This window comes from Papio anubis, chromosome 1, assembly GCF_008728515.1.
Source record: "Papio anubis isolate 15944 chromosome 1, Panubis1.0, whole genome shotgun sequence".
Lineage (NCBI taxonomy): Eukaryota > Metazoa > Chordata > Mammalia > Primates > Cercopithecidae > Papio > Papio anubis.
Genome location: NC_044976.1, coordinates 38,321,410 through 38,348,002, shown reverse-complemented (window position 1 = coordinate 38,348,002; position 26,593 = coordinate 38,321,410). Strand labels below are relative to the sequence as shown.

General features: G+C 44.6%; 1 protein-coding gene across 2 annotated transcripts; it reads left to right on the top strand.

Moving 5' to 3' along the window:
* Positions 1-1,314: 1,314 nt before the first annotated feature.
* On the top strand, positions 1,315-26,590 carry PPT1 (palmitoyl-protein thioesterase 1). 2 transcript variants are annotated; one of them, XM_009205702.2, is made up of 9 exons: positions 1,315-1,900; positions 6,828-6,937; positions 7,163-7,290; positions 7,937-8,007; positions 10,085-10,187; positions 18,693-18,783; positions 20,829-20,927; positions 22,558-22,629; positions 25,131-26,590. In XM_009205702.2, the coding sequence occupies exons 1-9, from the start codon at positions 1,777-1,779 to the stop codon at positions 25,251-25,253; spliced, it is 921 nt and encodes a 306-aa protein (XP_009203966.1). In that variant the 5' UTR covers positions 1,315-1,776; the 3' UTR covers positions 25,254-26,590. The 2 variants fall into 2 exon arrangements, with proteins under 2 accessions (XP_009203966.1, XP_009203974.1); XM_009205710.2 differs by lacking the exon at positions 1,315-1,900 and adding an exon at positions 1,967-2,197.
* Positions 26,591-26,593: the final 3 nt, after the last annotated feature.

Below are 26,593 nucleotides of genomic sequence, written 5' to 3'. Positions count from 1 at the left end.
TTGAAGTAGCTTCAGGATTTTTCCATGAATATAGCCGTCTGAATGAAGTTTCCTGCCTTTAATGAACTATTTATAATTTCTTTAAAGGTTTCTTTAAACTGGAGCAATAACTGAAAGACATTTGTGAAGCAATCTGAATGCAAAGTTGATTACAAATCCCGTGGGTTTGTAATCAACTTTTCTTTTACAACATACTAAAGACATTTTTCATATCATTTTATGCAAATGCACCTCATTTTTCTTTTTTGAGAGAGACAAAAAAGAAACAACAACCCCCTGTTGCCCAGAGGGTAGTGCAATGGCAAGATCATAGCTCAATGCAGCCTTGAACTCCTGGGCTCAAGTGATCCTCCCACCTCGGCCTCCCTAGTAGCTAGGATTACAGGCACATAGCACTACCCCTGGCTAATTTAAAAAAAAAATTTTTTTTTTTTGGGTGGAGATGGGGTCTTGCTATGTTGCCTGGGCTGTATTCACTTATTTATTTATTTATTTATTTATTTATTCATTTATTTATTTATTTTGAGACAGAGTTTCGCTCTTGTTGCCCAGGCTGGAGTACAATGGCATGATCTCAGCTCACCGCAACGTCTGCCTCCCAGGTTCAAGCAATTCTCCTGCCTCGGCCTCCTGAGTAGCTGGGATTACAGGCATGCACCACCACGCCTGGCTAATTTGGTATTTTTAGTAGAGACGGGATTTCTCCATATTGGTCAGGCTGGTCTTGAACTCCCGACCTCAGGTGATCTGCCCACCTCGGCCTCCCAAAGTGCTGGGATTATAGGTGTGAGCCACCGCTCCTGGCCCTATACTCACTTTTTATAAAACTGGCCTCATATTATTCCATTGTATAGTGGATACACTCTAATTTCTTTACAAATTCTTTACACTATTTTTTTGATGTTTTGTTGAAAAAACTTGAGCAGAGAACTGAGATTATGAAGATGGACTGAGGGATGAATCTGGCAATAGAGCATAAAATGGATTAAAGAGGAGAGAATGGAAAAGGAAATGATTGATGAGAGACCCTTGAAATAATCCAGCTGAGATTAGGCCAGTTAGTGGCCATGGGTTTTCCCCTCACTCTTATGCATCCAACATATGCTTTCGTCCGTCTTGAAGTCCCGACATTTCTAGAAAACACAGTTGTCTTTCTCCTCTCTACCTTAGCTCATCTCAGTCCTTCTGAATTTCATCTTTGCTTGTTGAAATCCTACCTCTCCTTCAATATCCAGAACAAACCCCACACCCTGCCATGATTGGTCCTGGCTGGAAATTGTCCCTCCTCCCTTTCTTCCTTCCTGTGTGCATGTTTCTTCCAAAGGCAGTACAGGGCAGTGGTGAAGAGCAACGACTTTGGACCCACCAATTTGCTATCTCTGTGCCCTTGGGCACCTTACTCAATGCCAGTTCTCAGTGCCTCAGTGTCCTCACCTGTCAGAGGGGGAGGAGTGCATACAGCGTTGTTATGAGGAGCAAATCAGTTAAAGTTTGTAAGTATGGTGCCTGATAGTATCTGATCAGCGCTGAATAAATGTTAGCAATTGTTTTGATTCACCGCAGAGGGTGGTCTACGAGAGCGCGGAGCCCCACTCGGCCAGCGGAGCCTGGCGGGGGACCTGTTGCGCTGAAAGCTCCAGGGTAGGGCCAACGCCCATCAGGCTGCGCATCCGTTCGGGATGCGCAGGTTGCAGTCTGCAGCCGGCGGCGCCACGCCCAGGCGGGCGGAGCGCGGCTCCGGGAGGCGCGAGCCCGCGGTCATGTGACACAGTGAAGATGGCGTCGCCCAGCTGCCTGTGGCTCTTGGCTGTCGCCCTCCTACCATGGACCTTCGCTGCCCGGGCGTTGCATCATCTGGACCCGCCGGCGCCGCTGCCGTTGGTGATCTGGCATGGGATGGGTGAGTGAGTGAGAAGCTGAAAAGGGTTTGGCGATTCTCTCTCCTCCTAGCCTCGGTTCGCATCTGCAAAATGCGGGTGTAAAGGGCGAGGACCTGGTCCCACAGCTCGCGGCTGCCTCGACATTTTAGGATTTGAAGGATTTGAAGGATCTGCATTGGAAAGAGAGAAGGGGAAGGAGCCGTCCTTTGATGAGCTCAAAGAGAGCCGCGCACGGCGTTGAGGTTTTACATGCTGTCCTTGATTAATCCTTACAGTAGTGGCGTCAGGATGCGGCATCTCGCACTTGATCAGGCTAGGTGAGCTGCGGCTGGCTACATGACTGGCGCATCTACCCTTTTATTTATTCCTTCACACATTGAACAGAGCTTTGTTAGGCACCTACAGTTCATTTACAAGTTGAGTAACCCTTATCTGAAATGCTTGGGACTGAGAAGTATTTCGGATTTTTAAAAAATGTTTGCATATATACAACAAGATATCTTGGGGGTTGGACCCAAGGAAATTCATTTATTTTTCGTATACACCTTATACACATACCTGGAAGTTAATGTTTTTTGTTTTTTGTTTTTCCTGAGACAGAGTCTCGCTCTGTCGCCCAGGCTGGAGTGCAGTGGCCGGATCTCAGCTCACTGCAAGCTCCGCCTTCCGGGTTTATGCCATTCTCCTGCCTCAGCCTCCCGAGTAGCTGGGACTACAGGCGCCCGCCACCTCGCCCGGCTAGTTTTTTGTATTTTTTTTTTAGTAGAGACGGGGTTTCACTGTGTTAGGCAGGATGGTCTCGATCTCCTGACCTTGTGATCCGCCCATCTCGGCCTCCCAAAGTGCTGGGATCACAGGCTTGAGCCACCGCGCCCGGCCTGCTGGAAGTGAATTTTATGCAATGTTTTAAATAATTTTGTGCAACCTGTCACATGAGGTCAGGCGTGGAAATTTCCAATTGTGGCATTATGTCTGCTCTGAAAAACTTTCAGATTTTGGATTTTGCATTTTCAGATTAGGATGCTCAACCTATATTAATTTAACACAGTTATTGAGCACCTACTAGGTGCTGAGGATACAGTAGGGAACTAAACAGGCTAAAGTCTTTGTTCTTTTGGAACCTACTCTCCGGTAGGAGGAGCAGATTATAAAGAAATTAATAAGTAAAACATAACATATCAAATGGTGATAAGTGCAATGGAGAAAAGTATAGTAGGGTGTAGGATAAAGATGAGGTGGGGGCTTGCACTTTTAATAAAGCAAAGTTGGGAAAGAATTCATTAAAAAAGTGACATCTGAATGCAAAACAGGTGGATGAGGACAGTTGCCATTTGGCTATCTGGTAGAAGGAACAGTAAATGGGAAAGCCCTGATGCAGAAGTATGTCTGGTATATTCAACAGACAGCATTCAGGTCAGTGTGGCTGGAAATGAGTGAGCAAGGGGAAGAAGTTAGGAGTTTAGTTTGGAAGGGAGGGGCAGTTACAGAAGTTATTGGGCCTAGTAAGACTAATGCAGGGACTTTGGCTAGAGTGTCATGGGGAACTTTGTGACCACATGAGTGACATGATCTGACACATTTTTAAAGAATCACTTTAGTTGCTGTATTGAGAATAGATTGTAGGGGTTCATGGATAGTCACAGGGAGACAGGTTAGGAAACTATTGCAATAATTTAAACAAGAGATGATGATGGCTTGAAACTGTAGAGTAACAATAGAGGTGTTGAGAAGTGGTCAAAGTTTGGATAGATTTTGAAGGCGGATTGCTAACAGATCAGACTTGGAATAAGAGAGAAAGAAAGGAGCCAAGGATGACTCCACAGGTTTTGGCCTGGACAATTGGAAGGGTGAAGTTTTCATTTTACCAAGACGGGGAAGCCTGTAGGACAAGCTGACTTAGGGTGGGGGAAAGATCAAGAGTCTGCTTTTGGGCTTACTAAACTCAAAATCCTCATGAGACATCCAGGAAGTGTTGTAGAGGCATGGAGCGTGGAGTCTAGGACAGAGATACCGGCTGGAGATTTAAGTAGGGAGTCTTCGGCATACAGCTAGTAGTTAAAGGCCTGGTGAGATCACCTAGGAAATGAGTGTACACAGAGGACTGAGCCCTGAGGTACTCCATTCCCTTTGGAGGTGGAGGAAATGAGGAGAAACTAGCAAAGGAGACTATATCCGAACAACCAGTGAAGTGGAGGGGTCAGGAAAGCTCAGTGTCCTTGACGCCAAGTGAAGAAAGTGTTTCAGGAGGAAGGGCATGATCAACTGCATCAAATGTTGATAGGTCCTGAGTAACTGTATCAAATGTTAATGGGTCAAGGAAGATAAAGGCTGACAACTGATTATTGGATTTAGCAATATAAAGATGACTAATCTTGACAAAAGCAGTTTTGGGAGAGTGGTGACAGTGAGAGCTTCATTGGGATGGGTTACAGAAAAATATTCAGAGTAATTAGAGTGAGCAAATACAAACACTTTCAAGGTTCTGCACCAGGCCCTGGGGCTACTACTGTGGGGTCAAAAGAGGACACAAGTTAGGAGCTTTGTGTTTTCCCAGAGCTCACAGTCAGTTGCAGGGGAGGCAGAGGCAGTTAAGTAACCTACAATTACAGCTCAGTGTGGAGAACGTTGTTTTCAGAGAAATAAAAGGAATAGACGATTCTCTAGGCAATAGCCTTTTCTTCTTCTAAAATTGGTGCTTAAGCTTTCTTGCAGGTTGAAAATGGAATGAGTAAGTTCGAAATGGGAAATGATCTCACTCCACTTCTCCTACTCAGTAGCCAGTTTGCTTCCTGTTCCTAGTTCTAGTTCCTTGAAATAGAAGAAACAAGTCTGGGATTAGGACAAGATGAAGAGGCTCCTGAAATGCAAATTTTAAGGAGGCACTCACTCTCAAATTCAGGGTCAGCACTTACATAAACCTGAGAATGAGTGCCTCCTTAAATTTTGTGCCCTAGAGCAGGGGTCCCCAACTCCCTGGGTCGGGTCTGTGACCTGTTAGGAACTAGGCCACACAGCAGGAGGTGAGTGAGCCTGGAGCCTTACGGCCATGAGCTCTACCTCCTCTCAGGTCAGCAGTGGCATTAGATTCTCATAGGCGCTCAAATCCTGTTGTGAACTGCGCATGTGAGGGATCTGGGTTGCGTGCTCCTTATCAGAAAATAACGAATGCCTGATGATCTGAGGTGGAACAGTTTTGAAAAATTGTCTTCCACGAAACTGGTCCCTGGTGCCAAAAGTTGAGGACCGCTGTCCTAGATGCTTCATTTGCCTCACCCTAGTCCTGGCCCTGAAGACAAAACTTTGCATCTCTTCACCCCAAATATCCTGTGTGATAGGGGAAGGGAATGTATACCTGTGCTTATTTTTCATTTGTAAATATGGTGTCTTAATTATCCTATATGGGCTTTTTGGGTTTTTTGAGACAGGGTCTCATTTTGTTGCCCAAACTGGTCTCAAACTCTTGGCCTCAAGCAACCCTCCTGCCTCGTCTTAACAAAGCGCTGGGATGATAGGTATGAGCCACCATGCTTGGCCTATATGGAATTTTTTTTTTTTTTTTTTTTGAGATGGAGCCTTGCTCTGTTGCCCAGGCTGGAGTGCAGTGGCATGATCTTGGCTCACTGAAACCTCCACCCTTCAGGTTCAAGTGATTCTTCTGCCTCAGCCCCCCAAGTTCCTGGGACTACAGACACGCGCCTCCACACCCGGCTAATTTTTGTATTTTTAGTAGAGATGGGGTCTCACCATGTTGCCCAGGCTGGTCTCGAGCTCCTGACCTCGTGATCCACCCACCTCGGCCTCCCAAAGTGCTGGGATTACAGACGTGAGCCACGACACCCAGCTCCTGTATGGACTTTTGAAGCTTGTTATTACTTGATGAACAGGAGCTAAGCAAAAAATGTTCTTTCTTCTATTTTTTAAAATTGAGGTAAAAATTCATATAAATTTAACCATTTTAAATTGTGCAATTCAGTGGCATTTAGTGTATTTGCTATGTTGTGCAACTAACACTTCTCTCTTTTTCAACGCCCCAGGAAAACACACATAGCCATTAAGCAATCACTCCCTGTTCTCCCCTCCTACTACTTCTTGATAATCTCCAACTTAGTTTTCTGTATATCAGTGGATCTGCCTATTCTTTTTGATCATATAAAAGGAATCATGCATTCTGTGACCTTTTGAGTCTGGCTTGTTTCACTTAGTGTAATGTTTTTGAGGTTCATTCAAGTTGTAGCATGTGTCAGCACTTTCTTCCTTTTTATAACTGAGTAATATTCCATTGTGTGAATATACCACATTTTGTTCAGTCATTCATTCATGGCCTTCTGGATGGTTTCTCCCTTTTGACTATTACAAATATTGCTGCTGTTAACATCTATATGCAAGCTTCTGTGTAGACGTGTGTTTTTATTTCTTTTGGGTGTATAACTAGGAGTTGAATTGCTGAGTCATTTAGTAATTGTATGTTTAACTTTTTGAGAAACCACCAAACTGTTTTTCACAGTGGCTGCTTATTACATTCCCACCAGCAATGTCCAAGGGATCCCGTTTTTCTACATCCTTGACAATACTTGTTGGTTTCTATTAAAAAGTATTATTAAAGACATCCTAGTCTGTGCGAAATGGTATCTCATTGTGGTTTTGGTTTGCATTTCACATGCTTTTCACATGCTAATTGTTAGATATTTGTATATCTTCTTTGGAAAAATATCTGTTTAATTCCTTTTCCCGTTTTTAAATTAGGTTATCCTTGAGTTGTAAGTGAGTTATAAATTCCTAGTATATTCTGGATATTAAGCCCTTATTGGATAAATGTTTTGCAAATATTTTCTTCCATTCTGTACATTGTTTTCACATTCTTGATAATGCTCTTTGAGGCCTCAAAGTTTTTAAAGAGTAAATAATATTTTGACTTATGAGTTTCCATCATTGTTTTTTGTTGGCTAGGAGACAGCTGTTGCAATCCCTTAAGCATGGGTGCTATTAAAAAAATGGTTGAGAAGAAAATACCTGGAATTTACGTCTTATCTTTAGAGATTGGGAAGACCTTGATGGAGGTAAGGCGCTTCACAGCTGTTCCTTTGAGGAGTTGCTGACTGCTTTCATAGCATATACTGTTGAAATGCTTTGCCTTGTGTTTTTAGCAGCAAATCATACAATGATACTTTCACCCTTGAGTGGCTCGTGTGAGGATACCAACCTAAACGAGTTTACCTCTTAGAGAAGATGTCAGTGGTTGTTTTCAGTCCCATCCTGTCACTTGTCTCTGGCTTCTTTTTTAGGACGTGGAAAACAGCTTCTTCTTGAATGTCAATTCCCAAGTAACAACAGTGTGTCAGACACTTGCTAAGGATCCTAAATTGCAGCAAGGCTACAATGCTATGGGATTCTCCCAGGGAGGCCAATTTCTGTAAGTTCCTTTTTGTTACATTGTACCACTTATATGGAATGGATTTTTTTTTTTCTTTTATTCAGATAAATCCACTCCTTCACAATTCAAGATTGTCACCTATCTTGGAAGGGAAATTTCCTAAAACGTTCCTGTGTATGAAGCTTTATGGAACTTAATTTCTTTTCTTTTTTTTTTTGAGACGGAGTTTTGCTCTTGTTGCCCAGGCCGGAGTGCAGTGGTGTGATCTTGGTTCACTGCAACCTCCACGTCCTAGGTTCAAGCGATTCTCCTGCCTCAGCCTCCCGAGTAGCTGGGACAACAGGTGCTCACCACCACACCTAGCTAATTTTTTGTATTTTTAGTTGAGATGGGGTTTCACCATGTTGTCTAGGCTGGTCTCAAACTCCTGACCTCATGTGATCCACCCACCTTGACCTCCCAAAGTGCTGGAATTACAGGTGTGAGCCACCGTGCCCGGCCAGAGCTTAATTTATTTTCTATGAAAGTTGAAAGAAAGATTTGCATTCACCTATATCAGAGGAAAATCCTGAAACTCTGTGGGTTTGGGGAACCACAGAGGATGACCAGCTTAATCTGTGATGCCGATTGTGGATGATACATTTCCATCTGACAGTCGGAGCTGAAACTCCCTTTTATTCCATAGGAGGGCAGTGGCTCAGAGATGCCCTTCACCTCCCATGATCAATCTGATCTCAGTTGGGGGACAACATCAAGGTAACTTTGCCTCTTTGCTTTCTTTTTTCTCTGTTCTAACCGACATGACCATGTGATTTTAAAAAAATCTAGGAACTGTATTTGCACAAGACATCAGCCATCCTTGCAAAATCCTGTTTCTCTAGCTTTTAACAAACTAGCCAGCATTGCTGGAGACATAGAAAGAGACGTAGGATTCCAGAGGCCTGCATCACTAGGTTGACATCTACTTCTCTCCAATTTTGTTGACACGATTGCATGGAAGTGAGATGGTTATAGCCACTGGCAGGTGGTGGTTGAGGAGTTAGGAAAATTGAGTGACCTTTCCTGTTCTCTGACTTGGTGATATCCTCTTGAATTTAGGCTTAGGCAAAGAATAGTGTGTAAGCTCTTTTGTCTTTAAATTTTTTTTTTTTTTTTTTGAGACGGAGTCTCGCTCTGTCACCCAGGCTGGAGTGTGGTGGCCGGATCTCAGCTCACTGCAAGCTCCGCCTCCCGGGTTCACGCCATTCTCCTGCCTCAGCCTCCAGAGTAGCTGGGACTACAGGCGCCCGCCACCTCGCCCGGCTAGTTTTTTTTTGTATTTTTTAGTAGAGACGGGGTTTCACCGTGTTAGCCAGGATGGTCTCGATCTCCTGACCTCGTGATCCACCCGTCTCGGCCTCCCAAAGTGCTGGGATTACAGGCTTGAGCCACCGCGCCCGGCCTTGTCTTTAAATTTAAACCCTTTGAGAAATAGCAGGTTTTCTGTTTAGACAGAATTCCATACTTTTGGGGAAGGGTGTGTCTTTAGAATGGAATTTCATCTCTGTTGCGATGGGTATAGCTATTAGCTGGTATAATGTGGGAGCAGAATGATTCTCCATATAATCAGGAAACCTGGACTCACCCAATTAACTATTAGTCATAGGCAAGTAATTTGGTATCTTAGGTTCCACTCACAGAGGAAACCAAAATATGGTCCTGCCTGTCTTATAGGAATTTTTCAGAGGATAAAGTGAAATAATAGGTAGGAAAACACTTTTTAAAAGTATAAGGATTATACAAACACAAGTTGGTAAAACAAGCTTTATTATTCATTCAACAAATATTTATTGAAAACCTACTATATGCCAGGAACAAGACAGACAAGGTCCTTACGTTCATGAAATATATACACACACGCATGTGCACATATATACACATACATACATAGACATATGCACATATATACACACATACATAGACGTATATATGCACATGCATGCACTTATGTACACATATATATGTACACAATAAAATAGAGGATAGCCGGGCACGAGGTGGTGTATACCTGTAGTCCCTGCTACTTGGGAGGTTGAGGCTGGAGGATCATTTGAAGCCAGGAGTTCGAGGCACTGTGGCATGCTATAATTGTGCCTGTAAATAGCCATTGCACTTTAGTCTGGGCAACATAGCAAGACCCAATCTCTTGGAAAAAAACAAGAACAACATGATACTGTGTGAAGGACACACTAATGGTTGTAGCGCTTAAAGGAGTGGGCTCTGGGGCCAAACTGCCTGTGTCTGATCCTTATCCCTTATTGTCTAACCTTGGACAAGGTATTTAACCTCTCAGTTTTACAGTTTTCTATCTGTGATATGGGGAAAATAATGATATCTACTCCACAGGCTGGTTGTGAGGATTACATTAATTATTGCCAATATTTTGCTCAGAACTATTCGTGGTACTCAAAACAGTGTTATTGATGAGGATGCTAAGGATGAAGTATAACTGGGGGAGGGGAAGGAAATGAGGATGGGTACTATTTGAGGTAAGCTGGTCAGATATGACTTGCCTAGGACCAAGACCTGAGAGCTGAAAATGAGTCCAGCCATGTGATGCAGCACATCCTCCAGGGATGAGCAGGTACAAAGATCCTTAGGCGGGAAGGAGTGTAAGCAGCACCAGGAGGAAGCTGGTGATGGTATTCGTTCTCTGCACTTTATTTTCATGAGGAACAAGTGAATGAGATCAGAGTTTGGTCCTGTTCGTTTTGTTTCTCACAGCGCCTTGTGCATAGTGGGTATTGGATACATGATTACTGAAGGAATGAATATTTGTCGTCTACCTCTGTAGGTGTTTTTGGACTCCCTCGATGCCCAGGAGAGAGCTCTCACATCTGTGACTTTATCAGAAAAACACTGAATGCTGGCGCGTACTCCAAAGTTGTTCAGGAACGGTATGTATGGTTAGCTGAAAAGATCACACACCTGTCACCGTGTGAAAATACCATGCTGACTTTCATGCTCACAGTGATTCCAGCAGTAGTTCCTTGTGACATTCAAATGAGATCTTTTTTTTTATTGAAACAGAGTTTCGCTCTTTTTGCCCAGGCTGGAGTGCAGTGGCGTGATCTTGGCTCACTGAAGCCTCCACCTCCCAGATTCAAGCAAGTCTCCTGCCTCAGCCTCCAAGTAGCTGGGGTTACAGGCATGTGCCACCACGCCCGGCTAATTTTGTATTTTCAGAAGAGACAGGGTTTCTCCATGTTGGTCAGGCTGGTCTCCAACTCCTGACCTAAGGTGATCCACCCGCCTTGGCCTCCCAAAGTGCTGGGATTACAGGCGTGAGCCACCGCGCCTGGACTTCAAATGAGATCTTTTTGTACCATCTGCTCAATTTCATTGTAAACCTAAACTCGCTCCAAAAAGTCTATTAATTAAAAAACAAAGAAAGACAAACAAGGGCATTTTTCTATGTAAGAAGAATGTAATTATAACAGAATAAATTTCCATCTTTAAAAAACAAACAGAAAGCCTTTAGAAAGTACTAAGCTCAAGGAATTATTGTTGGTATTTAGAGGACAGATTCTTTATGTTGGTAGCTACTCCCTACATCACTGTCCCTGACTCCTCAAATGTGTTTGGGTATTTAGCATGGCCAGCCTGGCACGATGGCTCACACTTGAAACCCCAACTCTTTGAGAGGCCAAAGCAGGAGGATTGCTTGAAGCCAGAAGTTCAAGACCAGTCTGAGCAACATAGTGAGACCCCTGTCTCTATTAAAATGTATTTAAAAAAAAAAAAAAAGATGCAGAATTACTTTTGTAGTGTGTGCTTGTTCATTTGTTTCCAAACTTAATTGTATATCAGAACCACAGGGAAATTCATTAAAAATGGATTCCCGGGCTCTATCCTTAGAAGTTGTAGGCCGGGCACGGTGGCTCACGCCTGTAATCCCAGCACTTTGGGAGGCAGAGGCGGGTGGATCATGAGGTCAGGAGTTTGAGACCAGCCTGACCAACATGGTGAAACCCTGTCTCTACTAAAAATACAAAAATTAGCTGAGCACGGTGGTGCCTGTAATCTCAGCTACTCAGGAGGCTGAGGCAGGAGAATCGCTTAAAAAACCCAGGAGGCGGAGCTTGCAGTGAGCCGAGATTGCGCATCGCACTCTAGCCTGGGTGACAGAGGGAGACTCTGTCTCAAAAAAAAAAAAAAAACAAAAAAACACAGAAGTTGCGATGGTAGGTCTGATGTTCTCTAGATGATAGCTGGAGTTTGGGATCAACTAATATCCTGTGGGTTTTCCAAGTGTCTCATTCTTGTCAAATAACAACTTTTTATTATAGTATATTCTTGAAGCCATTTTCCAAGATACAGCCTTGTGACTGACTCATGTTGGAACAACCTACAGCTAGCTGTCTTTTCTCTTCCCACTCATTGGCTGCACAAATAGCCACAAAGCTGTTTTGGGTCAACAGTACCACCTGATGGTTTTTATAGAAAACTAAGATACTCTGTACCTCTGTCTCCTTTTTTTACCCTCATGCTACACCAGGCTCTCCCCTTTGCCTGGTTTGATTGGCTGTGGCTAATCACAACTTAATTATTTATATTCTACATATTCTTTGCTCTCATGGATTTGCATGGTATTTAGACTTCATTCTTCCTCCTTTACTCTTGATTCTCACTCTTGCCCAGTTGCCTCCAAAAAGCCTATACTTTTCTTTCTTTGTGTGAACCAAAACAGCTCTTGGCAATCAGAATTCTGTTAGTGATGCTAAGTGAGCAGTCCATCAGGGGGTGACAAGTGACACGTAAATACTGATTAAGGTGGGTGCGGTGGCTCATGCCTGTTATCCCAGCACTTTGGGAGGCCTTGGTAGGCAGATCACTTGAGGCCTGGAGTTTGAGACCAGCCTGGCCAACATGACGAAACTCCATCTCTACTAAAAATACAAAAATTAGCCAGGTGTGGTGGCGCACACCTGTAGTCTCAGCTACTCCGGAGGCTGAGGCTAGAGAATCACTTGCACCCAGGAGGTGGAAGTTGCAGTGAGCTGAGATTGTGCCTCTGCACCCCAGCCTAGGTGACAGAGTGAGACTCTGTCTCAAAAAATAAAAATAAAAGATACTGATTAAAAGCAGTAGATTGATGTGTTTATCTTCCTCCTTAAATTTTAATGAAGTGGTAGCAGAAGAATAAAAAGTGATAAACCCACAAGAGCAGAGAGAACAGGGAGAAAGGAGGTAAGAGACCATAAAAAATGCCAACATGTTTTTGAAAGCAAGCAAGCAGATGAATGAATGTGAGAACTGTTTTAGCAGAGCAGATGGCGAAGGCTTAAAGTAACAAGGAGAAATCATTTTGTCTTTGTGATACTGTCCTAGGTTGCCCCTGGTATTAGGGAAGATTAATTCTGGTTGCAAGAAGGAAACCATATCAAGCCAAAGTAAATTTTAAAAGAAAGTAATACTCTGTTGGTGCCTAAGGCCTCACAGGGCCTGGAATCAAGAATTGGGAGCCACGAGGAGCCAGGGTATTCTCTCTCCATTGCCATTGTTGCTTCTCTCTCTGTGTCGCTGCTGCTTCTCTCCATGCAGACCAGCTTCCCCTGCCACCCACATGATGGAAGGTGGCCTCGCACAGCTTCCAAATGTTTAATCTTCTGTTAGGAGATTGTCTCAGTCTGAGGCTAGAATCTCTCTGTCCTGATTCAGATTCTTCGGGAAGGGACCATGCCCCGGCTCAGGTCAGGTGTGCACCTCTGCTCTCATTAACTGTGGCCAGAGAAGTGGAACCATGCATACTCCCCATACCCACCTCCCTGTAAACCAGTAGGCGGGGCAGGAAGAGTGCAAGAGTGGGACTTAGGCAGAGACCCCAAAAGAGGTCTTCCACATTCTTCAGATAACTTAACCTTAGCAAAGCAAACGTGATATCCCAATCCACACAGTAACTGGTGAGGAAGCCCCCGGCTTGGCATGATGAGGGCAACGAGGAATGGTGTAACAGTTCTCGCTCTCCTTCCTGGATGTAAAATCTACTGTCTAGTTCCCTTTTGCCTTCGCAGGTGCTGTCAGCCCTTCCTAGCCTTCTCCTTCCTCCAGTTTGCTCTCTGCCATGCCCCGCCCCATGCTGTACCCTCCCACCCCTACACTCCCTGCCACAATGAATACTTCAGTGTTGCCCTGGCCTCGGCCTTGGCCTCCATCTTCCCCTGTTCCAGCTCAGGGGAAGCTAGAGCTTTACATATCCTGTTTAATTTTCATAGCAACTTGCCCTCCCCAGGTCTGCTCGGGGCCCTGCTCCCAGTTTGCACCCCACCCGCAGTGGATCTCAGAGTGCTTGTCCCCAGTTGTCCCGTTTTCCCCACGTCTTTGTCCTCAGCTGATGAACTTGCAACTTTGTTTTCTGGAAATATTGAGGCATCTACTCAGGCTGTCTCAGAGACTTTTCAGCCATTCAGAAAAGTGAGAGAGTAATGTACCAAACTACAGGCATACCTCAGAGATACTGAGGATTCGGTTCTAGACCACCACGATAAAGCAAATACTGCAATACAGCAAGTCACACAAATTTATTGGTTTCCCAGTGCATATAAAAGCTATGTTTACACTATACTGAAGGCTGTTAAGTGTGCAGTAGCATTATGCCTAAAAAAAGTACATGCCTTAATTAGAAAATACTTTAATGCTAAAAAATGCTAATGATCATTTGAGTCTTCAGCAAGTGATCTTTTTGCTGGTGGAGGGTCTTGCCTGGATGTTGATGGCTGCTGACTGATCAGGGTGGTGGTTGCTGAAGGTAGGGGTGGCTGTGCTAATTTCTTAAAGTGAGACAATGATGAACTTTGTATCAATTGACTCTTCCTTTCATGAAAGATTTCTTTGTAGCCTACGATGCTATTTGGTAGCATTTTGGCCACAGTAGAACATCTTTCAGAACTGGACTCAGTCCTCAAACCCTGCCACTGCTTTTATGTAAGCTTATGTAATATTTATTCTAAATCCTTTGTTGTCATTTCATCAGTGTTCATAGCATCTTCACCAGGAGTAGATTCCATCTCAAGAAGCCACTTTTTTGCTCATCCGTAAGAAGCAATTCCTTATCTGTTGTATGAGATTGCAGCAATTCAGTCACATCGTCAGGTTCCACTTCTAATTCTAGTTCTCTTGCTATTTCCACATCTGCAGTTACTTCCTTCATTGAAGTCTTGAATCCCTCAGCCACTCATGAGGGTTGGAATCAACTTTTAAACTCCTGTTACTATTGATATTTTGACCTCTTCCTGTGAATCATGAATTTTTGTTTGTTTTTGAGACAAAGTCTCACTCTGTCACCCAAGTTGGAGTGCAGTGGTGCCATTACAGCTCACTGCAACCCAGCCTCAACCTCCCAGGCTCAAGCGATCCTCACACTTCAGCCTCCTGAGCAGCTGGGACTACAGGTGTTAGCCACTACACCCCACTAATTTTTTTTTTTTTTTTTTGAGACGGAGTCTCGCTCTGTCGCCCAGGCTGGAGTGCAGTGGCCAGATCTCAGCTCACTGCAAGCTCCGCCTCCCGGGTTCACGCCATTCTCCTGCCTCAGCCTCCGGAGTAGCTGGGATTACAGGCGCCCGCCACCTCGCCTGGCTAGTTTTTTGTATTTTTTAGTAGAGACAGGGTTTCACCGTGTTAGCTAGGATGGTCTCGATCTCCTGACCTCGTGATCCACCCGTCTCGGCCTCCCAAAGTGCTGGGATTACAGGCTTGAGCCACCACGCCCGGCCACACCCCATTAATTTTTAAATTTTTTTGTAGAGATGGGATCTCGTTTATGTTGCCCAGGCTAGTCTCAAACTCCTGGGCTCCATTGATGTTCCCTCCTCACCCTCCCAAAGTGAATGGTACCCAGCCCATTAATGTTCTTAATGGCATCTAGAATGATACATCATTTCCATGAGGTCTTCCATTTACTTTGCCCAGATGTATCAAAGGAATCACTGTCTATGCATCTACAACCTTGTAAATGTATTTCTTTTTTCTTTTTTCTTTTTTTTTTTTTTTTTCGGAGTCTCACTGTGTCTCCCAGGCTGGAGTGCAGTGGCGCGATCTCAGCTCACTGCAAGCTCCGCCCCCCGGGTTCACGCCATTCTCCCGCCTCAGCCTCCCAAGTAGCTGGGACTACAGGCGCCCGCTACCGCACCCGGCTAGTTTTTTGTATTTTTAGTAGAGACGGGGTTTCACCATGTTAGCCAGGATAGTCTCGATCTCCTGACCTTGTGATCCACCCGCCTCGGCCTCCCAAAGTGCTGGGATTACAGGCTTGAGCCACCGCGCCCGGCATAAATGTATTTCTTAAATAATAAGACTTGAAAGTTGAAATTACTGCTTGATCCATGGGCTGTAGAATGGATGTGCTATGGCAGGCATGAAGACACATTAATCTCTTTGTACATCTCCATCAGAGCTCTTGGGTGACCAGGTGCTTTTTAATGAGCTGTAATATTTGTTTGTTTTTTAAGTTTGTTTTTAAACTTTTTTAAATTAAAAAACATAGTTTTTGAGACAGGGTTGTGCTCTGTTGCCCAGATTAGAGTGCAGTGGTGTGATCACAGCTCACTGCAGCCTTCACCTTCTGGACTCAAGCCATCGTCCCACTTCAGCCTCCTGAATAGCTAGGACTGCAGGCATGCACCACCATGCTCGGCTAATTTTAGAAAGAATTTTCTTTCGTAGAGGTGGGGTCTTGCTATGTTGCCCAAGCTAGTCTTGAACTCCTGGCCTCAAACAGTCCTCCTACCTTGGCCTCCCAAAGTGCTGGCATTACAGGTGTGAGCCACCATGCCCAGCTGCGTGGTAATGTTTTGAAAGGAATCTTTTTTTCTGAGCAATAGGTCTCAACAGTGGGCTTAAAATAGTCAGCAAACCACACTGTAAACAGATCTGCTGTCATCCAGGCTTTGTGTTCCATTTATAGAGCACAGGCATAGTCATTTAGCATAGTTCTTAAGGGCCCTAGGATTTAAAAACCAAGCATTGGCTTCAACTTAAAGTCATCAGCTCCATTCGGCACTCACAAGAGAGTCAGCCGGTCCTTTGACGTTTTGAAGCCAGGCATTGACTTCTCCTCTATAGCTGTGAAAGTCCTAGATGGCATCTTCTTCCAACATAAGACTGTTTCATCTACACTGAAAATTCGTTGTTCATGGTCGCCACCTTCATTAAGTATCTCAGCTAGATCTCCTGGATAACTTACTGCAGCTTCTACATCAGCATTTGCTGCCCCATCTTGCACTCTCACGTTATGGAGATGGTTTCTTTCCTTGAACCTTATAAACCAACCTCTGCTAGCTTCACACTTTTTTTTTCTGCAGCTTCCTCACCTCTCTCAGCCTTCATTAAATTGAAGAGAGTTAGGTCGTTGCTCTGGATTAGGCTTTGGCTTAAGGGAATGTTGTGGCTGGTTTGATCTTCTATCTAGACCACTCACATTTTCTCCGTATCCGCAATAAGACTGTTTTGCTTCCTTATTATTTGTGTGTTCACTGAAGTAACACTTCTAATTTTCCTCAAGAACTTTTTTTTTTTTTGCATTCTATAAATGTTCAGAGTTCTAAACCTTTAAAAGGTTTCAAATACATGTATAAACACATTCTAGAATGTCAGTCTGACTGTTGCTTCCTTTCACTTCAGTCTCATCTGCTCCTCTGACGTAGCTGGCTCCGTTGGGCTGTACGCCGCCCTGCCCCGCTGAGTGGGGTTTTCAGGACCACTGCCTCTGGGCAGCTCTTCCACTCTGGCTGGGGAGCTTATGTTGTAGAAATTTGTGTTTCTCTCCCTGCCAACCCGGGATAGAGTTTGTTTGAATTTCCCCATGTGAGGCCTTGTGGTAACAGTGCCCGTTTTGAGGAGGCTGGAAGGGAAGGGAAAGTGGAGAGAGATTGGAAAGAAAGTATAAAGAGTCCCCTTTGCTCCAGTTCCCAACAAGTTCCTCATCTCCATCTGAAACCACCTCAGCCTGCACCTTATTGTCTATATCACTATCAGGCTTTTGGTCAAAGCCATTCGACAAGTCTCTAGAAAGTTCCAAGCTTTCCCACATTTTCCCGTCTTCTTCTGAGGCCTCCAAACTGTGCCAAGCTCTGCCTGGTACCCAGTTCCAAAGTCGCTTCCACATTTTTGGGTAACTTTTCAGTAGCACCCCACTCTGCTGGTACTTATTTACTGTATTAGTCTGTTTTCACGCTATTGATAAAGACATACCCAAGACTGGGCAAATAGAGGTTTATAGTGGACTTACAGTTCCATGTGGCTGGGGAAGCCTCACAATCATGGCGGAAGGTGAAAGGCACATCTCACATGACAGCAGACAAAAGAAGAGAGCTTGGGCAGGGAAACTCCCCTCTTCATTTTATTTTTTATTTGTTATTTTTTTGAGATGGAATCTCGCTCTGTCTCCCAGGCTGGAGTGCAATGGCGTGATCTTGGCTCACTGCAACCTATTCTTCCCAAGTTCAAGCGATTCTCCCTCCCTCACCCTCCCGAGTAGCTGGGATTACAGGCACATGTCACCATGCCTGGTTAATGTTTTGTATTTTTGGTAGAGACAGGGTTTCCTCATGTTGGCCAGGTTGGTCTCAAACTCCTGACCTCAGGTGATCTGCCCTCCTTGGCCTCTCAGAGTGCTGAGATCATAGGCATGAGCCACGGAACCCAGCCCAGCTCCCCTCTTTGAAACCATCAGATCTCATGAGACTTATTCTCTATCAAGAGAACAGCACAGGAAAGACCCACCCCTATAATTCAGTCACCTCCCATGACATATGGGAATTGTGGGAGTTACAATTCAAGGTGAGATTTGGGTGAGGACACAGCCAAACTATATCAGCATGATAAGTACGACAAACCCCAGTGTCACAGGGGAAGCAAATATTGATGAGTCCTTTGCCTGCATCTTTTATAATTTCTGTACTATGCTGAATAGTCCTTGTCTTATTGACAGACTGTTTTATAGGTACAAGTCTTGTCTTCTCTATTAAAGGGTAAGGCCTGGGACTTGAGGGCTTTGGCCTTTTGTCCTTGTTTTTTGAGACGGAGTCTCACTCCGTCGCCCAGGCTGAAGTGCAGTGACGTGATCTCGGCTCATTGCAACCTCTGCCGCCAGGGTTCAAGCAATTCTCCGGCCTCAGCCTCCTGAGTAGCTGGGATTATAGGCCCCTGCCACCGCGCCCACCTAATTTTTGTAGTTTTAGTATAGACGGGGTTTCACCATCTTGGTCAGGCTGGTCTTGAACTCCTGACCTCGTGATCCACTTGCCTCAGCCTCCCAAAGTGCTGGGATTACAGGCATGAGCCACTGCTCCCGGCCGGCCTTTTGTCCTTTTAAAGTCTCTTGGTGGCCTTTGCACTGAGCGTGCCCGAGGCATACTGACTGACCTGCAGCTTGATCACCTCATTCTTTTTTCTTCCTACAGCCTCGTGCAAGCCGAATACTGGCATGACCCCATAAAAGAGGATGTATATCGCAACCACAGCATCTTCTTGGCAGATATAAATCAGGAGCGGGTAAGCACCCAAACCCTGTTCCCATAGATGTGCATTCTTTTTCCTGTTTAGGTCCTCATAAACAAATCAGTGGTGACTACCCAAACTGTCCTGGGCAGATCCTAGGAAACAGAAGTTCTGTTTTTTTGGGAGGCAGTGCCTTTGAGATTCAGTTCCTTTTAGCGAGGTTGAAATTCAACCTCAAGCTTTGGCCGGGCGCGGTGGCTCAAGCCTGTAATCCCAGCACTTTGGGAGGCCGAGACGGGCGGATCACGAGGTCAGGAGATCGAGACCATCCTGGCTAACACGGTGAAACCCCGTCTCTACTAAAAAAATACAAAAAAAAAAAACTAGCCGGGCGAGGTGGCGGGCGTCTGTAGTCCCAGCTACTCGGGAGGCTGAGGCAGGAGAATGGCGGGAACCCGGGAGGCGGAGCTTGCAGTGAGCTGAGATCCGGCCACTGCACTCCAGCCTGGGCGACAGAGCGAGACTCCGTCTCAAAAAAAAAAAAAAAAAAGAAATTCAATTGCCTTTCTTCCCTTAAGTTCTTTCCCTCTCCCAGTGTTGAAACACACAGGATACGCTCAGTAGGTTGCTGACTGGGCTAGGTGGAAATTCACAGCTGCTGTCTTAATGAGGGAAGCTTTCCTGATGGATCAGTTTGGGGGTGGATTTTTCTCTAGAGATTTACCTAGATGAGAGATACAGTAGGCACTGAGTATGTCCCAGACACAAACATGGTTTGGTAGGTTCTGGTAAACTAGATGGCTCAGTTTATATTAGACTCATCTGGAGAGTCTTTTGGTTTTTTGTTTTTAAACAGAAAGTTTGAAGGGAAAAACAAACCAAACAAAAAACAACACAGAACCACCCAGAATTTGCAGAACCACCCAGAATTTGCAGTTTCTTATTTTGTCTTGGCTTTCTCTGACTAGAAGCCTCTCACCTATGTGATGGACACCTATGGAGTGTGGTGTAAATTCATAGTTGTACCTGTATGCCATGGCCGGTGGCATGTCAGTCAGATAGGAAGGCCAGGCGCGGTGTCTTACGCCTGTAATCCTAGCATTTTGGGAGGCCGAGGTGGGCAGATCAGTTGAGGTCAGGAGTTTGAGACCAGCCTGGCCGACACAGTGAAACCCCACCTCTACTAAAAATACAAAATTAGCTGGACGTGGTGGCGGCCACCTGTAATCCCAGCTACTCGGGAGGCTGAGGCAGGAGAATTGCTTGAACCCGGAGGCAGAGGTTGCAGTGAGCTGAGATGGTGCCACTGCACTCCGGCCTGGGCGACAGAGCGAGACTCCATCTCAAAAAAAAAAAAAAAAAAGGCTGTATAAGCAATCCCATGACTGGGTATATACCCAAAGGAAAACAAATTGTCCTACCAAAAAGACACTTGCACTCATGTTTATTGCAGCACTGTTCACCATAGCAAAGACATGAAACCAACCTAGGTGCCCATCAGCGGTGGACTGGATAAAGAAAATGTGGTGCATATACACCATGGAATATTGCACAGTCATAAAAGAGAATGAAATTCTGTTCTTTGCAGCAACATGGATGCAGCTGGAGGCCATTATCCTAAGCAAATGAACACAGAAACAGAAGACCAAATATCACATGCTCTCACTTATTATTGGGAGCTAAACATTGGGTACACGTGGATATAAAGATGGGAGCAATAGACACTGGAGACTCCAAAAGCTGGGAGGGAGGGTCTAGGGCTGAAAAGCTTCCTGTTGGGCACTGTGTTCACTATTTGGGTGAAAGGATCAACAGAACTCCAAACCTCAGCATCACACAATATACCCTTGTAACAAAACTGCACATGTACCCCCCTGAATCTAAAATAAAATAAAGGGTTTTTTTTGTTTTGTGTTTTAGAGGAGAAAAAAAAAAAAAGCTGTACAGGTATATCCTGGGCAGGAAGCTGGAAAACAGCCCATATCCATGGGGAAGAAAGTGGTGGCACAGGGTCAGGGAGACCAGAGAACTGGAAGGCTTTACTCCCCCTGCTGGTATCTGATGGTAATGACCTTAGGTGTTGCTGGCCTTTCTTTCAGGGTATCAATGAGTCCTACAAGAAAAACCTGATGGCCCTGAAGAAGTTTGTGATGGTGAAATTCCTCAATGATTCCATTGTGGACCCTGTAGATTCAGAGGTGAGACACTACTTAGGCCACATGCCAGGAGAGTAAATGGCATTAAAATAGGGCTGCCAGCCGGGCATAGTGGCTCATGCCTGTAATCCCAGCACTCTGGGAGGCCAAGGCAGGCAGATCACCTGAGGTCAGGAGTTCAAGACCAATCTGGCCAACTTGGTGAAACCCCATCGCTACTCAAAATACAAAAAGAAATTAACCAGGCGTGGTGGCAGCCACCTGTAATCCCCGCTGCTTAGGAAGCTGAGGCAGGAGAATCGCTTGAACCCAGGAGGCAGAGCTTGCAGTGAGCCAAGATCGTGCCACTGCACTCCAGCCTGGTTGACAGAGTAAGACTCTGTCTCAAAAAGAAAATAAAATGAAATTGAAGTGAAATGAAATGAAAAAATACAGCTGCCTGCTGGGGGAAAAAACCTGCAGTCCCTTCCACCAACTTTTGTATAGAACAGTTCTTCACCTGAGGTCCATAAACGGGATACTGAAGATTGTAATCTACCCCCCAACCCCAGAATTCTATGCAAAATTATGTAATTGCATTCTCTGGGGAAGGGTCTATAATTTTAATCCATTTTCCAGAGACCACAGACCCAAAAAGGGTTCAGAATCAGCAGCCCAAAATATATCAGTTCCTAAGCTTGGCCTCCAAGGTCTGCCTTGATCTGCCTTCACCCTGTTTTCCAGCCTGATCTTCCTTGTCTGCACACTTCATACACTCTTGATCAAGCCATATTGTACTACTTGTGCTTTTTCTCTCGTATGCAAACTTTGTTCATGTTTTTCTGTCTCTAGAATGTACTTCCTTGGCTTCTCCACCTGACAGTTCCTATTCGTCTGTCAAGGCCAGGATGCCATCCCCCTTCCAAGCAGAATGTGATCTCTTTTGTAGATCATCAGCCTGTGTTAGGACACTCCTCACGTTATGTCACACCACCAGGGATTGGCTGATTGTGGCCCACAGGCCCAGTCCATCCTGCTACCTGTTTTGGTGTTACCCACACGTAAAGAATGGTTTTTACATTTTTTAATGGTTGGGGGAAATAATTTGACATATAAAGATTATGTAAAATTTACTTAGACATATAAAGTATTTTGACATATAAAGATTATGTAAAATTTAAATTTAGTGTCCTCATTGGAACAGTTTTACTTTTCACATACTGTCTGTGGCTGCTTTTGTTACAGTGGCAGCAGTGAGTAGTTGCAACCATATGGCCCTTAAAGCCTAAAATATTTTGTATCTGGCCTTTACAAAAACATTTGCTGACCTCTGTGCTCCACAGTGAATTGTTTCTGTGCCTTGCAAGACTGGGAGGTTTTTGGAAACAGATGATAGATTCATCCTTGAATGTCTAGAGCTCAGCCCAGGAATTTTTCACATTTATTGCTTAATAAATGTAGGAAGCAGAAATTCTGGGGAAGTGGAAAGCAGCCCCTCAGAAAGATTAACTCATCCCTCGGGCTCCACCCTTAAGAAGAGATGACTCAGACGCACCCTATCCATTTTTCCTTCTTGCTACAGCTTTATGATGTTCACTTTGTTGGCAGTTTTGGCTTCTAACCAGTCTCAAATTAGTTTGGCAGTATGTGCTGTGTGTCACATCTGACCTTATTTCTTTTGCTTCTTCTGCAGTGGTTTGGATTTTACAGAAGTGGCCAAGCCAAGGAAACCATTCCCTTACAGGAGACCTCCCTGTACACACAGGTAACTGGCAGGGAATCTATCTTGGGAGGTTGTGCTGTCTTTTTCAGCTCCCAGTTCTTGAAGCTGCTAGATTCTTTGGTGCTGGAGCCCTGCCCTGTACACCTCAGAGCACTAGGTACTCCTGAAACACCTGACTTATGTCCAATATGGGTGAAGCTTGTTAGGCTCTTGATTATTGCTCTAGCTTATCCGGCACTGCGTTACAGAAATTCACTACATCCTGAAACCTTATGGTTTCCAAGCAAGAAAAAGAGAAACCTCATGTCTGATTCCCTTTTTTTGATAAAAAGGTTTTAAAACTAGCTGCCTTTGCTGAGGTGCGTCTGCTACAAATCTAGGAAGCCTCCAGGCATGATGAGGGGCATTTTTTTTTTTTTTTTTGAGATGGAGTCTCGCTCTCCCAGGCTGGAGTGCAGTGGAGCAATCTTTGCTCACTGCAACCTCTGCCTCCCGGGTTCAAGCAGTTCTCCTGTCTCAGCCCCCTTAGTAGCTGGGATTACAGGTGTGTGCCACCATGCCCGGCTAATTTTTGTATTTTTAGGAGAGATGGGGTTTCGCCATGTTGGCCAGGCTGGTCTCGAACTCCTGACCTCAGGTGATCCACCCATCTCGGCCTCCCAAAGTGCTGGGATTACAGGTGTGAGCCACTGTGCCTGGCCAAGGAACATTACTTTTAAACATTAACAGATGTGAAATCTTGTTTCTAAATTACACACTGCAAGGGAAGCTCCTGCAGGAGACTGATTGGGACTAGCGTTGTGAATTTTGTTTAGCAGTAGGTCCTGTATCTTAAGCAGAAGTTGCAGTAATTTACCACCTCCAGTTCTGGGGCCTTCTACACTTTAAGGATTTTTTCTTTTTTGAGACAGAGTCTTGCTTTGTCACCTAGGCTGGAGTGCAATGGTGTGGTCTCAGCTGACTGCAACCTCCACTTCCTGGGTTCAAGCGATTCTCCTGCCTCACCCTCACTAGTAGCTGGGATTACAGGCACACGCCACCATGCCTAATATTTTGTTTTTTTAGTAGAGACAGGGTTTCACCATGTTGGCCAGGCTGGTCTTGAACTCCTTACCTCAGGTGATCCACCTGCCTCAGCCTCCAAGAGTGTTGGAATTACAGGCGTGAGCCACCATGCCCAGCCCTAAGGATTTTATATTGGAGACAGACTCTCCAAAATGCATAAGTACTACACCTGAACCAGTCACCTTCTACTAGAATTCCTCTATGTTATTTCAGAGGTCATTTGTCTCCTCTTGGCTTTTCTTTTGCATTGGGTTCTTCAACTTCAGTGGTGAGGTAAAAAGGGAAGCTAGAGTCTGATTTAAAAAAAAAAAAAAGGCTTGAGAAATTACAGCTAAGAACTTCCCTATTGTGAAACTCAAAATAATGGTGGCCATGGCAGAAGCACCATTCTGGCACTGTCGTAACTGCTTATCTTCCCAACCAGGGGTTGTTCTCCAGCACCTAGGCTATGGGTAATGACATTTTCAACTCCAGAATATGGAAGTGTCCAGGGTTTGTTACCTAAGGCTTGCATATGGTTTTTTTGTTTTGTTTTTTGAGATGAAGTTTTGCTCTTATTGCCCAGGCTGTAGTGCAATGGCGTGATCTCAGCTCACTGCAACCTCCACTTCCCGGGTTCAAGCAAATTCTCTTGTCTCAGCCTCCCAAGTAGCTGGGATTACAGGTGCCCGCCACCATGCCCAGCTAATTTTTGTATTTTTATTAGAGATGAGGTTTTATCATATTGGTCAGGCTGGTCTTGAACTCCTGACCGCAGGTGATCCGCCTGCCTTGGCCACCCAAAGTGCTGGTATTACAGGCGTGAGCCACCGCGCCTGGCCTGGGTTGGATGTTTTTTAAGTTACCTAGCTAATGTTCTCCTGTCTTTGGCTCAGTCCCACTTACCTATGGCATGCTGAGGCAGTGTTGTCCATGGCTTGCCCACCTATAGGTAGTCCTCTGACTCTGAGAAGCTTTTCAAAAAGCAGAATCTAGAACTCTATATAGTGCAATCTCAATTGCATATACATTTTTAATACTTAGAAAAAACTGGCCGGGTGTGGTGGCTCACGCCTGTAATCCCAGCACTTTGGGAGGCCGAGGCAGGTTGATCACCTGAGGTCAGGAGATCGAGACCATCCTAACACGGTGAAACCCCATCTCTACTAAAAATACAAGAAATTACCTGGGCGTGGTGGCACATGCCTGTAATTCCAGCTACTCGTGAGGCGGAGGCAGGAGAATCGCTTGAACCCGGGAAGTGGAGGTTGCAGTAAGCCAAGATTGTGCCACTGCACTCCAGCCTGGGTGACAGAGCAAGACTCCATCTCAAAAAAAAAAAAGAAAAGAAAGAAAAAAAAACTAGGAGATATTCTTTTTGGCATTTTTGAAAATATACCTCAATTTTATTTTGACAATATATCTCGAGTTAACATATTTACCATTTTACTCCAAAACTTCATTAAGCTTTTTGATTAATTATGGCTTTCCCTCTGCAGGACCGCCTGGGGCTAAAAGAAATGGACAATGCAGGACAGCTAGTGTTTCTGGCTACAGAAGGGGACCATCTTCAGTTGTCTGAAGAATGGTTTTATGCCCACATTATACCATTCCTTGGATGAAACCCATACAGTTCACAATAGAGCTCAGGGAGCCCCTAACTCTTCCAAACCACATGGGAGACAGTTTCCTTCATGCCAAGCCTGAGCTCAGATCCAGCTTGCAACTAATCCTTCTATCCTTATCTAACATGCCCTACTTGGAAAGATCTAAGATCTGAAGCTTATCCTTTGCCATCTTCTGTTACCATATGGTGTTGAATGCAAGTTTAATTACCATGGCGATTGTTTTATAAACTTTTGATGTGGTCACGCTCAGTTTTAGAAAGGGAGTCTGTTCCAGATCAGTGCCAGAACTGTGCCCAGGCCCAAAGGAGACAACTAATTAAAGCAATGAGATAGATTCTGAGGGCAAACATTTTTCCAAGATCTTGCCGGATTTCAAGCAAAGAGGTACCCAGGCCTGAGGTACTCACATAAATGCTTTGTTTTGCTGGTGATTTAACCAGTGCTTGGAAAAATCTTGCTTGGCTATTTCTGCATTTCTTAAGGCTGCCTTCCTCTCTGAATACGTTACCCTCTGTGCTATCATCTTATTATTAGGCAAATCCCACTGGCCTAGTCTTGCTTCTGTGGCACCCACTTTGTCTCCTCAGGTAGTGATGAATTAGTTGCTCTGTCACAAAAGGAGGGAAGTAGCATCCAATTAAGTTGCTTAAGAGAGGAAATGTACATCTTGTATAACTTAGGGAGTGAAGAAAATGTAGGCACGAAAGTGAAAAGTGAGGCAGCTAGTTCTTCCTATTCCATTCTTGACCAACCTGCCCTTTCTTAATATGACTAGTGGTCTTGATGCTAGAGTCAACTTACTCTGTTGCTGGCTTTAGCAGAGAATAGGAGGAACCATATGAAAAGATCAGCCTTTCTGACTTCAATCCCCAAAACATATTTACCAGCATACTCCAAACTGTTTCTGATGGGTTCTGTGAGAAAAGGATTGTTTGCTCAAAAAGCTTGGAAAATACTACACACTCCCTTTCTCCTTCTGGAGATCACCCACATTAGAGGGTCTGAGGACTCCGAGAATTCGTGTTACAGTAAACAAAACTAACAATCTCCCATTTCCTATACTACTTGAGCATGGAAATCATAGTCCCCACTCTGTGAAAACTTAACGCTTTTTGGAAGACATTTCTGTAGAATGTCAGTTTGGAGAAATGATGAGCTACGCCTTGATGAAAGAACCGTGTTGGTGCTGCTAAGTTTACCCATTATGGTTTTTCCTTTCTCTCTCTCAAGCCTTATTCTTCAACTAAAAGATGAGGATTAAGAGCAAGAAGTGGGGGGGATGTGAAAATAATTTTATGAGGTTGTCTAAAATAAAGAGTAGTTTCTTATGCTTC